The sequence below is a fragment of the Vidua chalybeata genome, chromosome 3, assembly GCF_026979565.1.
Source record: "Vidua chalybeata isolate OUT-0048 chromosome 3, bVidCha1 merged haplotype, whole genome shotgun sequence".
NCBI lineage: Eukaryota > Metazoa > Chordata > Aves > Passeriformes > Viduidae > Vidua > Vidua chalybeata.
Genome location: NC_071532.1, coordinates 78,230,741 through 78,245,368, shown reverse-complemented (window position 1 = coordinate 78,245,368; position 14,628 = coordinate 78,230,741). Strand labels below are relative to the sequence as shown.

The 14,628-nt window shown below is 38.4% G+C and overlaps 1 protein-coding gene across 1 annotated transcript; it reads right to left on the bottom strand.

Annotated features, from left to right (window-relative positions):
- Window positions 1-522: 522 nt before the first annotated feature.
- CGA (glycoprotein hormones, alpha polypeptide) lies at window positions 523-5,588 on the bottom strand. Its single transcript, XM_053938883.1, has 4 exons — window positions 5,524-5,588; window positions 3,507-3,613; window positions 2,390-2,574; window positions 523-956 (listed from the first exon to the last, which is right to left on the bottom strand). The coding sequence occupies exons 2-4, from the start codon at window positions 3,604-3,606 to the stop codon at window positions 879-881; spliced, it is 363 nt and encodes a 120-aa protein (XP_053794858.1). The 5' UTR covers window positions 3,607-3,613; window positions 5,524-5,588; the 3' UTR covers window positions 523-878.
- Window positions 5,589-14,628: the final 9,040 nt, after the last annotated feature.

Genomic DNA, 14,628 nt, shown 5'->3' with positions numbered 1-14,628 from the left:
AGCCCCCGATGCAACCCACAACAACTGAACAAGTTTTTGATACTAATGTCAGGTGTTAGGAGCACATATTCTATGCTCCTCTTCTCACCTAACACATTCCCTACCTTTTCCATTTGTATTCCTGGGTCTAGCACAAGGCATTTGGGAACTACTAAAGCACTATGCCTTGATGAAGGCAAGCAAAAGGTAAGCAGCTTAAACAGCTAATACTCTTGTATGACTACTCTATTCCACCATTGCTACATGAAAGTGTACAAAAATTCTATATTTGGTTTGATTTTGAATCATTTGCCTATCTATATGGGAGAAGAATAAATTCAGAGAAATAGAAAAGATGGCACAAAAAAAGTACTATGCATAGATGATATACTATTATACTCTCTGCCCATTAGGTAAAATAAAAATGGAAGAAAAGCAGGAGGAACGATACATTGCAACTTCAAAAAATTTAATCATTAAGTGAATAAGGGGAAATAATTCTTCTTCTGTTCAGTTTCTCATCCCTCTCTTCCTTTTCCCCTCTCTCTCCCATTTGAAAAATCTAGAAATTTAAATTGTATCAGAATCTATTTTTGTCTGTTAAGCTAATAAATCACCATTTTCCTCAATAAACATTGATGATTTAACTGACAGTTTATTTTAAAAATAGATCAAGCATTTGGTCATGCAAGTGCTGTATTTTATCCCTAATGGAAATAATTACACTTACTTAAATGCATGAAGAAGCAAGGAGGAAATAAAATAGCCATCTATCTTATCCAGAGGTCTACCCAGAGTCTTTACCAGAAAACATAAGGTTTTACACTGTGGTGCTATAAAAGCTGAAAAACAAATGTTCTGTTCACCGTTGTCCTTGACCATTAACAAAGGGACAGGCTTTAGGATTTATGATAGTAGCAGGTACTGCAGTGACAATCTGTATGGTTCTCTATCTTCACATTGTCCTTAAGGGTAATCTTAAAAAAAGAAAACACACACATATAACAAATAATTAGGATTAGCTGTGCAGTAAAAACAGCACTGTCAAGTAACATATGTCTGAAAACTTTTTCTTAATTACAAAGTACACAGGCCCTTTGGGGTACATGTACCAGGATGACCTCAACACCAACCTATGAAGCTGCATCACCACTGTTTTTGGAGCTGTAACGTGAAGGTTTTCAGTAGTGACATGCATAGTGACATAATATGCTGCTCTTTAACTTGGACATTCCTTAAAGTGTCTAATTTTCCAAAAGTGTCAAGTAACTAATGTATAGAAAATCAGAAAGTGTCCTTAAAATACATTGCATGCGAATTACAAAAACAAAGGCAACGAACACAGGAGTCACCTTTATATTTAATCTCAACCAAATTCTAGCTGCTGCCTCAGGGCAAGTATAGCATTGTCAGTGTAGAATAAGATCTATGTTCTCCTCAGGTGAAGAGCCAGGATTGGTTCAGCATAGTTTAAAATCAGGTATCTGGCTCTCACATCCAGTGGGGGCCCAGCGCTCTCCTCAGCTGCACCCACTGAGCTGTCAATTGCCATTTGAGGGCTCAGAGGGGATCTCACCAAGCCTCCAGCTGTCACTCTAGAAACACTTTCATGGGTTCTGTGTCTGCCAACCATACCCATATGACTTCAGTACCCTAAGGTATTTCAAAATATGTGAGCGGGTAACTCAGCTGAACCTCTAGCTGACACATTTAATGAGCCTGATTCAGGTCACCACAGGATAGACACAGCTAGTTGAAACAAGCTCACCATTTATTACATAAAATGTAAAGTTTCTTCACTTGGAGCAGAATAACTCCCAAAATAACTGGATTTAGAAGAACCTTCCAGATGAATGTTAAATGCTCACAGTACTTGCACACATTTACAGTTCCCTCTTGGTTATACTATGAAAAAGTAAAACACCATCTCAATCTAATCAGCACAGATGGTTTTGGTCCCTCATTCCCCTACATGTAATTGATAGTATTGATCAGACACTTTCCCAGACAACACCTGTCTATGCAGGAAAGACACGAGGCAATTTACTTATTAAAATCAAATACACACTGCATAGCATTTAAGGGAAGTGTGCACATCCAGGAGAGTTGAAAATAGTGGGACAAGTCCATCACCAGAGCTGCAGGTGTCATGAGACAAAGCATTTTCATAAAATCCAGTGGCACTGCACCAATTTCCTCATCCCAGCCGAATATCAGACTTGCTACTGATTGGTAATTTCTTCTTTAGAAAAAAGAAAGAACCAGGGCATAAAGGACATAAATGCCAAGGATTCTTCCATCAAACTGCTCTCCAGTGTCCTCCAGCAAAACCATATTCTTTACTATTCACTGCTTCAGCTTAATATTGCATTCTAAAAGAAGCTAAAGCAGACCTCATTCTCAGCCTCACCTTGGTAAAAGCCTTTGCTACGCAGCATGTTGCTTCTGATGTAATGTTCTTTGGAACAAGCATGGTCTTCTTGGACCTCATTGGAGTGGGGTAGGCACGGGAGAAACAGCACCCAGTGCACTGGTAAATGGGTGCTCCTGGCTTGGAAAAGAATCTGTTCTCCCCTAGCTTGCACTCTGGACAACCTGCCATAAAAATATAAGGAAGAGAATTTTACTTGGTTTCCAGCTGTATTTTCAAAAAGAAAGGGAAAGTGCAGGCCATAAGAGGAAGCACAAGCCACATTCTGCTGCTTGATGTCTGCAGAGCAGAAAAGCACAGCCACCAAAGCTCTCCTCTTTAGGTTTTTTCAACTGTGCAACATGCACCAGCTCTAAAGCTAGGCTGTGGTTTTCTAGGTAAACCACAAGCACTACTGGATCTTTTCTGGTTTTCTTTTCAATTTTGTTGATACTTGTGAAGGTTTGTTTCTGTCTACAGCACTAGCTATCCCTAGAAAACTTCCTACTAGCTGTAGATAGTTAAAAGCACCAGTAGGATTTGTAGTGCTTCTTAAACATTGCTTATTTTTAGGTAAGGTTTTGTTATAGAGCACTTATTAAATGTACCAAGATTTTTGTACATCACTTTTTTTAATATTTTATTTAAGGCTACATAAAAAAACCCCTGCAACCTGCAAAGTACCCTTAAAATCTAATATGTGTCTTTCACATAATGCTACACCACCAGCATCCCATGTTATGAGATCTACATAGGAAAAATATTCTGTATATTATGAGGAAAAGCTGTGGTTCTGCTGTTCCTAATGTTACATTGTAATTTAGTTCACAGGAGTACAAGAAACCAAACATTTCTATTCAATAGTGTTTCAAGGATTAAGGTTACCCACATCAACTTGAGGACATGGTCATCTGGGACATCGTTGACCTGGAGAAATTAAATTTAGGGAAGAAATAGGAAGCATGCTCATAGTGAAGTTATCTTGATTTATTATACATACCCTCATTGTCAATAAATGCAACTGAATGGTAAAATTTATGACCACCTTTATAAAATGTGAAAATTTAATTAATATTCTTTATAATTGTTCTATTTCTGAATGCTGAAAGCAGCTTACCCTGCATGAGAAACTCTCCATCTGGGAAAGTATGAAGAAGATGTAGAAATACAGACAAAATGGTCAATGTGACAGCTGCATACTTCCCATAGCAATCCATGATCTGTCTGGAAATACAAATACACACATTTTTGAAGGCTGAAACCAAAGGCAGCATGAAAAGAACTTGGCCCCTGCCTGACAAAGTTTATGAGCAAAAGTGATATGTAGTGCTTTGCAGTGCAATGAATGAGGGCAGTGGAAACAAGCATCTTCCTAATAAAGACAGGAAAAAAACAAAAATAGAGGAAAGAGAATGATCTGAAGCCCAGCTAAGCAGAATGGCTAAGAGGCTGATGACGTGGCAGTTACCAGGTGGCAAGGCTGGGTGCTGGGTACAGGTAACTTCACCTCCCCCCTCCCACCTTCCCAGTGAGTCAGTTCACGCTGGCAGAAAACAGAGGATAAAGGAATTAAAAACAGCCAATAATGACCAGGAAGAAAAAACATTGGCAACAATTTTGGAAGCACTAGAAAGAAACATTTAGAAGAGGTATCCGAAAGCCAGATCAGCGTATGCATATAGGTATGCATACAGGCTCTATGCAATCTATGGTTTTCCTTCTCTGCTTGGACTTCTCCTGAAAGCTTTGGAAATGTTGAACATGGCTGTTAGGCTCCTGAGAGGCAGCTGCCAGCCCTCTGTGAGCTGTTCCTTCAACAAGAGTAAGCTGTGTCTGCAGGAGAAAGGTGCTCCTTCACACTTATGGTCTGCTTATGGTCCTGCCAAACATTTTGGGAACTGAATTGTGCTCAACAGCATCTATGGAGCCACACAGAGTGGATTGGCTGGATCCTTCCCTCCAGAAATACAGCACTTTTTTTATAAGGTTGTTTTCTGTATATCCTCTTTAGAGTATATACACCCTTAGAGGGGGTGTGACTGCTGGCAGACTTGCCTGCACTGGAACACAATTCCACAGTTTAGTGTAAAGCCATGCTCCATCCAAGGAAACTTTCCCTAGAGTGCAAGAAGTCAGCTGGAGGGTCTCATGAACCAGCAGAAGACAGACAGACTTTTCCAAATTATCTGTTGCTACATTATCCTGAGCTTTCTGATAGCCTAAATGCTTCAATGGCTCCAATAAAGGAAGCCAGCCACAGGAATAACACCACAATCCTAGACAGATTGTCCTGTTTTTCATGTATTTGCTGAAGGCACTGTGGCATCCTTCACATTAATTTTTCCAAGAAGTTACTATGCTATAATTTGGTACATTGACATGGCTTGAGGGAATCCCAGAGGGACATTTTTTTACATTATATTAACCAAAAGGGGAATTGAAATTGCAGTTTTGCACTTCCTATATTGAGTCAGATTGTCAGGCTCATACCAAAACCACCAGAGACCTGTCAATAAACCGCAGATGTGATCTTCTTGACTTTTCCAGAGCAATAGCTGTTTAGTCTGATGGTCTTACTTGAATTTTCTGACTGCCCCCATGCTGTTAACCCAGTTAATGTTCTCGCCACTTATTTCATCTCACCGTCAAATCCAAGGAAGCTTCTACTTTGTTCTATTAAATATTATTTTTCTTAAGCTACTGGAACAATATATAATGCCTGAATTTCAGGAGCTCTTTAGAAAGGTGGTAATTTTAAATCTTTCCCAGCAGATTAATTCTCACCTCATTATTTACAATATCTTGTCTTGTGCTAATGCCACAGGCTGTGTAACATTTGATATTTGACAGCAATTGCCACCACAAAGTTACTAATGAAGAAGTTTGAGACCCAATCCGAAATCAAAAATTATTAATGTTCAGCTGCAATCTAATTCTAAATTCTAGAGCCTCCTTTTCTCTTACTTACAAAGCTAGCTTAACTCTAAGCATTGATGTTTTAGTCCCAAAGTAACTTTTAAGTTAATGTTCAAAGCGAAGGAGAAGGAAACTTTTGGAAAAGGAGGGAAAGAGAATGTCAAAACATATGCAAATGTTCCTCTGTAACAGTAATTAAAAAAATAAAAATATATTACCTCCCTTGTTCGATAAGAATAAATCAGAGAAAATGCAGGAAGGTGTTTGAAGATGAGCTGTCCTCAACGCTTGGTGGTAAGTTCCCAAATCTGATGTATGAAAAAGTTGCATCTTTCTTTTATACCAGTAACAGCTAGATCATATTCCTCGCCCACATCTAAGCCATTGGATCAACTGTACATTTTCTCTAATGACTGAACACCACTTTATGTAATTACCAGCCCACCATGCTGATCTTATCTTCAACCTTTCATAAGCATTATTTTTTTTTTCTTATATAATGAAAAAAAGGTCAGATTGAGAGCACAAAGTCAGTGCTGTATGAGTTTCCTGGGGAACTCAAACACTGAACATCCATTTTTTGGCTACAGTTTTCAGTGAACACAAGCTCATTTTTAAAAAAGAACAAATTAATGTTTTCTAACACTTCTTTTTAAACTGGGGAATATTATTTAAAAATATATTCTAAAACACTACTATAGAAATGGCATTGTTTTAACAGAGAATAAAAAACAGAGCAACAGTGATTGATACAAACATTTAAAAGAAACGTTAGTTTGTAAATTTTCCATTTGAATTTAATGTCCAGAAAATGAATGCATGGAAAAACACAGAAGGAATACCTTTATAAAGGTAAGATTTTTGGCAGGATCTTATCTTGTTTTTAGAATAAAGCTAATGCAATGGAGGCACTTCTGAAAACTGCATCAGAGGGCAGCTTAGAGACTTGTAAGTCCTCAATTTCAAGTGACAGAGTCTGTGTAGATGCCGGCTAAATAGGACGGGTCCTACTCTGCCTTCTGGCAACGAGGCCAAGAGGTACAGCCAGGCTTGCATCCACTGGAGGTTTCCCTTCCTCTTTTCAAGCGGAGGCCAACATTCAAACACCTTTTGGGAACAGCCCCTGGCAGTGCAGACAGCCTTGGGTCGGAGCTCAAGACCCTGCTGTGTTTCCATGTCCTGGAGAGTTCACTTCAGGTGTAAAAGCTCACTGCAGAAGTGAAGTGCCTAAAGCCTAGTTACTCACTCTGGATTGCCTTACAGACAATGGAGAGAAACAGCCCTAAACATCTATTTCAGCACAAGATTAAGCCACTTTTACCGTGTGCCTATTTTTCATCATTGAGAGCCCAGGGTAGCTACCTTGGACTGCTCACTGTTCCACCCAGAGAGATTTACTAATGTTTTATAGCTTAAAAAAATTCTTAAACACCCAAAGGCTTAAAATTACCTTTTAAGGACCTGCTTTGTGTCACACACTGATGGAGACAGGATATTGAAAGAGACCCCCTGCAGCTTCTCGTGTTCCTATGAAAATGAGGCTTTTATTCACAAAACAATCAGTCTCTTACCAAAAATTTATTGTATAGTTGGACTTGGTGAATTGCACCTCTGTCGATTTCTGATCTTCAGTTTTCTTCTCCCTTGCTCTGACTCTCTTCTTAATAACAGCAACACCCCCAGACTCCATTTGCTACTTCAGACACATTTATCGCAACCTTTATCACCTCTGCCTTCACTAACAACCTCGTCTGCTTCAAGGTGTCAGACACCTTTTTCTCTTCCATTTGTTCAACTCATCACTGTAACGGAGTTAAACTCAAGACAATTGTCCCCAGCCTACGCTTGGCTTGAAATTGGCTCCTGTTTCACAACTGAAGACGGATTTCTGCACGTGTAAGTTTGTCTGGCTTTTTTTCTCAACAATGTGTGCTGGTCTAATAAAAGATAAATAAATTTTAAAAAAGTCTCTCTCCCCACAATTTTTGCTTAATTTAATAATAAAAGCATACAGTTGAAATTTGAGAGCTATTGGTAAACATAGTTTATTGAGAAGTGCTTCCCTGGAAGACAGAAACTTAATATTTCTTGTCATTCAAAGCAAATTGATGAAAATTGCTGAAGTTTATAAAGTGCCTCTGTCCTGCCCATTTTATACTCACCTCAACTTGCAGTCCTTTGGGAAAGCCAGGATGGTTTGTAATGTTTCACAAAAGCTAGAAAATTGTTTTCATAACAATGAAAATAAGTAAAATTTGTATTGTATATTTGATACTTTCCCATGTATTGTAGCAAACCATCTACTAGTATAAAGCAAAAGTTATGCAAAACGTTTATTTCATCATGAGGATTTAAGCACAGTGACAATGTTATCCCCACAGTGAAAAAAAAAAAAAAAAAAGCCCACAACCTGCTACTCTTTCCCTATCAGAATGTATTAGGAAAAAATCTTGTGAAGTCAATGGAATTACACTGGTATAAAAGATAGTTTAAAAAAAGCTCCTATATTTATTAAGAGGATTTCTTACTTTAGCCGCTCCAAATCTCCAACTAAAAATACTTGGTCAAATCTGTCTTAATGTGTGACTGAATGAGAAATGAGAGAACGTGGCTCACTGTTTTGGAGGGGGAGAGGGCACCTTCTAGTTTATTAACTAGAGCGATACTCTCACAAGTATTTTTGCCACATTGATATCATGATTTTATGGTCAGTACAAGCATATGGATAAAAATATAGGTAAATATGTACCCCAAACTGGACCATCGAATATGCTTTGCCAAGATCAGTATTTTGCCATTCTGCATTAGAAAAATGCAACGAATTGCTAAAATTTTCAAGTTTCTTTGGGGCAGTACGTTCCTAAATTGGATTGGGACTCTTTTAAGGAACATATGTGACACTAAATATAGCATTTGTTAAGGCTGAAATCAGCGTGAGCTCAGAACCTAAATATTATGAAGCTGCAGAACTTTTGGCTCTTTTCTAGGAGCTGGGTCCCTACAGCTCCTTCTCTGGCTGTCTCTGGAAAGGAGAGCTCACGTCTCCTCCGTAGCTCTGCCAGATGCTGTCTCAGGGTATCTGTCCTACTTCCCTACTTAGAGATATCTGCTTATCTGCAGGCTGCTTCCTGATGCTGCCTCTTCCTTGCTAGAGGAAAGCTTTTCTACTTTGCCACCCAGTACTGTCTGTAAAAGACTGGGGAAGGGCTCTCTTGCTTCAAAAAACAAATGCTTCTGTTCAAAAATAAGTCCACTCTATCCATAAACAGAAACACACCCTCCAAGTGTGTTTACATATTAGCACTGTTAAACGGAATCTGCCTGTTTTAATAAGGGTAAGACAAAGTTTACTATACCATACTCCAGCAGAAAAGACTGTAGAGAGCACACCTAACTTTTGGGTTTTTTAATTACTGCTGTGTTCATCCCTGCCTTCTTTATTGATCTCCCTAATCCCTGCTGACAACTAAATGAGGAGGAAAAACCTTTAAAATGAAGTTTGGATAGCATTTTTGGCTTGGATGGATGAGCAGGTTGAGATTTGGAGGATTTTTTTAAAAATAATAATTAAATTACATTTCAGAACTTCCTCCAAATACAGCCAAAATCTACTCTTCATCATTTGTGCAAAATCAGAAAAGAGCAGTACTCCATCTGAGAGAATGGAATGCTCACTAAATGCCAGAAACTCCTCTTTCCTTCTCCCTTGCAATCTTCAAATGCCTCCTTGATATCTTTGTCCAGCCCTGCCCTACAGGCTGACACAGCAGCCACAAGTGAGAGCCTGCACCAGACCCTGCACCAGAAGGCATCCTGTAGCAGTGGTACTATCTTCTGCATTTTGGGTGTCACTTCCTTAATTTCTTATGCTATCTTCCAGATGTTCCTAGGAGGAGAGAGGATCCCACATATCCCAAGCTGCTCTGCAATGACTTAAGCAAATTATCAGGATGGCTGAAGAGAGAGAACAACCAGAATGAGTGAGAGCATATCCTGGAGAGAAAAAAAATTGCTGGGGATTCAAAGGAACAAAAGAAGTAACTTGAGTATTAAATACAGAGATATGCAGTTATTTCAGTATTCCACAGAGTCTCCCTACTCCTTCTCAGTTTGATCTTAATTTTTTTAGCTGCCATCAGTTTATTCGCAGAGACAGTAACACCAGCTCAAGTGCATGTGTTACATATACCTGTGTGTGTACATATATATATATATATATATATATATATATATATCTGTAAAAAAGACCCCCCCCAGAAAATACACACCATTAGGAGCTCCCTTCTGCTGAAATACTTCGTACTGTATTATGCAAAGAGTGAAAGTCAGATTTTCTATTCTTTTACAGATGCTTTCAACTGATTATCTGAAATTATCTCTCAAAGAAATACTTCTTGGCCTCAGCCTCCTTTGTTTAAAATTGACAGAAGTCCTGCCATTATTTCAAATGACACTGGATCAAGACTTTTAAGATTAGCTATTAGTGTTCTCAAGCTTCAGCCAAACATTGATTATTCTGAGACAATAAGTCTTTCAGTACTTATTGCACATAAATAATTGACTGAAAAGCCTCTCCTATTCTAAAATCATAGTGTAAAGCGGGCTCACTAATACATATTTTTTTGTTTGTTTTTAATGGAATTAATATTATGGACTATGGCACTTCAGAAATATGTGCAATAAACATTACTTCATGCAAGATAAGTAAAAACAGTGCCACTGAAGAAAATCAGAAAGATTATAAGGAATAGATATATTTCTTCCCCTTTCTTACTGTGATTTTCAAGGTCAAAATGTTTAATCATTGCTTGTTATTAGGCAACTTACAGTGCTAATAGGATGATGACTCCTGTTTAGCTCTGTTTTCATGCTTCTTTTATTAATAGGTTTATTTGAAATCCAATTCCTTTGAGCAAATTTAGAATAGATAATATTACAATTCTCACAGCACTGTGGGACAGCAAACAAAATGTCATTAACATGTAGGTTTAACTTCAAGGGCTTTAGAGATTGCATTTCAATATTCTTATTCTCTACTTTTAATTAATAAAAGTAACTACACCTCATAAGATGACTAAACAAGATTACAAGGTCAGGAAGGTCCATTCCTGTGCTGTATAATGCTGCTGAGTTGAAGTTGAGTTGTTAGACTCCTGAAACAGTAAATATTATTAATTTATTTATTATCAGACAGAGGTAAACCACTGGACTGCATAGACTATGGATCAAACCAATTATGTCAATGAATATGTTCCTGCACCACAAGGGCAGCCCCACAAGGGTAGCCCATGAGAGATGGATAATGCTGCCTTAAACATATTTCAACTTTTACCCCTTTTCTTGAAAAAAAAACCCACAAAACACACACACACACACCCTCAAACCATATGAATGCATCATTGCATGTGAGGTTTAGACTTGATTAATAGCCATGTAAATGTGAAATGTATATCTCTTGTGCAGCTAAAACAAAGAAGTCTGATCAATAATGCAGGATGTCTCATTTATACAACTAGCTATTTCAGCAACCCTCATTATCTTATACAGTAATGATTGCTCAGTCAATTAGCTATTATCCTTTTCTAGCCCCAAATGTGAATGCTTTCATAATCTCACTGTATCACCTCTTATATTAGTAGAGGTTTATATTATTAATTGCTTTTACATTTCATAGAACTGTATTTCTTGATTTACAAACAAAAGCAGAAAAAATGCTCAAGTTCCTCAAATTCCAATCAAATTGCATGAAGCAAGAAGTAGCCTACATTGCTGATAATTTTAAAAATGCACTGACATAGAAACTTAGTTGGGAAAAGTTTCCTGAAGAAAACAGGTTATTTCTATAACATCACCAAGAGGATCATTACCAGGTTGCTGTTACCCTCTCTTACTGTCACTGCACAGAGAAAACTGGCTGCCAGGTAATCTGGCTGAATAAAAAATTCACCATTCTTAAGTTCCATATTGCAGCAGCACCTAAGAAACCCACACAGAGAACAAGCAGATAATGGTCCCCTGCCCTGGAGAGCTCACCATCTCATACTGGCTTTGGGGGACTAAAGTTGTTCCCCTAAACTCCTTCAGTTCAACCCACTTGGGCATTTTTCTTAAGCCATCAGATGTCAAACTAATGTTCTGGGCTTCACCAAAATTTTTAGGTCTACGTAGTGCAGCAGGTCATTTCCCTCACTCACAGTGGTCTATTCTAATCATATCTAAGCCATCCCTTCATACAGCCACCTGCCCTTTGGAGGAACTGTGCACAGTATTTGTTTCACATTTGCCAGAGACTATCAGAGCAACTAATAAAGCAAATTAGACATGGTATTTGGCTATTGGTGTGAGTCAGCACATGGAAAATGGGCTAGAGTGTTATAATTAATGCCATGTTGGAAAGCAAAATGAGCCAGTGTTGCCCACATCTGTACTGTTGTCTATCAGAAATAAAAAGGGCTTACATTTACATAATAACACTTCAAAGTAGAACTTACAGTGCTTTGAATACTGGATATTTAATTTCCCACATTGTTGAAATGTAGCCATTCTCACACAGCAGAACAGTAACCATATGCTGCCAACAATATTACATGGCTGTCTTCAGGGGCCAGCAATCCATTAAATTTACATCTCAATTTTAGGCTAAATGCCTATATAAGTAGACTATAAAGGTCTAAGCTGTAAGTTTTGGAGGAGGGAGAAGGCAAGGGAAGGCAGTCTGAAAACCAGGAAAAAATGTAACACTGCTATTTTACATTACTTTTTGATCCACACTATTTCTTAAGGTAAGTTTAGAACACAAAATGAAAGATCTGAGAAATGACTGAATAGTCTCCTGTTCAGATGATCTAGATGGTGTGTGTGTCCTCTTTTCAGACATGAAAAATACAGTAGGAAATGCTTCAGAGGATCACTCCCTGCTTCAATACTCAGGAATTACTTTGTGCAACATTATGTGCGCACTTCAGTAGTAAGCTGTCAAGTATAGATTATTGGTATTTTACCCTTGCACAAGTGCACAGAAGGAAAAAAAGCTACCCCAGTGGGATTCAAATCCCCTCAGCTTTGGACATGTGCAGTACAGACAGCCAGTGTCCATGCTGGTTGCTCTGGCAGTCAGTTGAAAGACACAGGCATGGTCTGTCTTAGCTCTCGCCTTAGAATAAAATGAGTGATGCCCTACAACTGCTTGCTTCTCTCCACTGCTTACAGACAGGTCAAGAAAGCTGGCTTAGATAGTCATATCCGTTTTTTAAAATATTCACAATGAACTAGATGAATCCAGTGCAAAGCATCATTAATGTTTTGTCTAATATGCTGGAATGAATAAAATCATGTTTTTTTCTTTTGCATTTAGAAAACCTAAGAGACATGCTGTAAGTAGAAGTTCTCTGTAACTTCCCACAACATATCCAGGAGGTTAAAAAGGAGAGGAAAATGAGGATTTATCTTATCTGCTAATTGTCTCCCACATTCCTTTTCTTTGTCTCTGCTCTTTGTAACCTCTTTTAGTGGGTATTGAGCTTGAAAATTCTCTGAAGCAAAGGTTATCCTTCTATCCAAATTATTTTTATCCATGATGTATGGTCCTAGACAATATAACAACTACAGACCAACACTCTGCTTGCTTGATACTGAGAAGGGAATGCCCTGTATCCTTTGAAAGGATGATGCTGCAAGAGCAGCAGACTTTCAGGAACATAATCACCTTCCCAGAGCTATTCACAGGTAGGAGTAACTTCACCAGGACCTAGAGTCTGATAGGTGTAGAGAAGTCCACAGACTAACACAAAATGCATTTAACAATATCAGGTTTGAAATCATAGAAATACGCATTGAGGACTGTCAGCTTGTAGAGTCCTTGGTAGAGGCAGATACTTACAGACTGGCAAAAAGTCATGCTGGCAAGTGCCATACAAAATCTTTAAAATAAACCTTCAGCTCCAGCTTCACAATGTTGATATCTGAGAGTGCACTACATGCTACTTTAAGAAGGCAGTCAGACCTTTTGGCTAGCAAGCTAATAAAAACATTTCAGTGCCACCACTTGTTAATTGACTGTATTTTTTTCCCCTGCTAATATCCTTTACAGTTTTTTTTGGTAGTTTTTAAAAAAACATTTAAAAAGCCATATCTAGATGTTAGGTAGGGAATTCAGAGATAGTACAGTTTTGCTACTTCTACTGGCTAGGACCAAATACTACCAAGAAGAAGTATGACTAGGGAACAAATGTTAACATTTGATATGCCTTGTCAAACTCAAACATACATTTCTAATTTAAACAGAGCTTCACTGCAGCACTGAACCAGGCAGAGTGCACTGGCCAGTGAAACCAGATTTGCTGCTGTTTGATATGCTGCAGAAAGGGCAATACAAGTGATTCATTACAGCAAATAAGGTCACAAGTTTACCATTGATTTATTGGTTTAAAGGGTCGTGTGTGTGAAATCAGCTCACTCTGACAGGGAAAAGTAAAGCTCAGTGCCAATATCTTTGTGTTTTAACAGTTTCCTGGCTGTTTGCTTTAAGTCTTCCACCAATGCTGCTTTAATGTGTAGTGAAGACAGAGGAAGAAACATTCTTGGGAACTTTTGCAGACTGACATTCATAGCACTATGCTTTAAAAACCTATATTAAGCAAATAATGAATTAGTACTCACAAACATATGATTAGTATTCTCAGAACACACCTTGCAGAATTGCTCAGTGCAAACAGGGAGGACAGGGGATGTAGTGAGTGATGGGTTCAGTTTCCTGGGGTTTACAAGAGAGTCCTCTGTGACTACCATCAGTTTATATTGGAATTACTCATCTTGCTGCCTGTGAACAAGTACTGGGTCACAAGTTTCTGGGTGGTGGTCTAGCAAATGTTTCCAAGAAGAAATATGAATCCTACGCACATGCTTTCCCTCCCACTCAACCAAATCCTACATACAAGGTTGTGATCAGTGCCAGTTACAAATGAGGAATGAGCAAGCACTAACCATGGAGTAAGTGATTCACCAGTCTAGCAAATTAAAATCTAACAAAATAAAATTTAATGCAGAGGAACGAGTGGGGAAGGAAATTAGGGGGGGAAAGCATGCATGGATATGAACTGATACTTGCATTATTTACCATATTTGGAATGCATCTTTGAAGGTATGGCTACACATACTCTGCAAAGTTTACTTGAATGAATGAGCCTGAGATTTGCCTCATCAGACAGAGGCAACTGTAATTTCAGACAGACAGCTGAACTGACTTTCTAGATTCCCTCAGAATCAAAAGCAGGGGAAAAGGCACTTTTAGACCTATTTGTGACAACTATCTCAGGCCAAGACAA

Coding starts and splice junctions, on each gene's coding strand:
- CGA (XM_053938883.1), bottom strand. CDS start 3,606: ATGGATTGCTATGGGAAGTATGCAGCTGTCACATTGACCATTTTGTCT. Junction 2,575..3,506: donor TGGAGAGTTTCTCATGCAGG/GTAAGCTGCTTT, acceptor TTTTTATGGCAG/GTTGTCCAGAGTGCAAGCTA. Junction 957..2,389: donor TAGCAAAGGCTTTTACCAAG/GTGAGGCTGAGA, acceptor TCTTTTTTTAAG/ATTACCCTTAAGGACAATGT.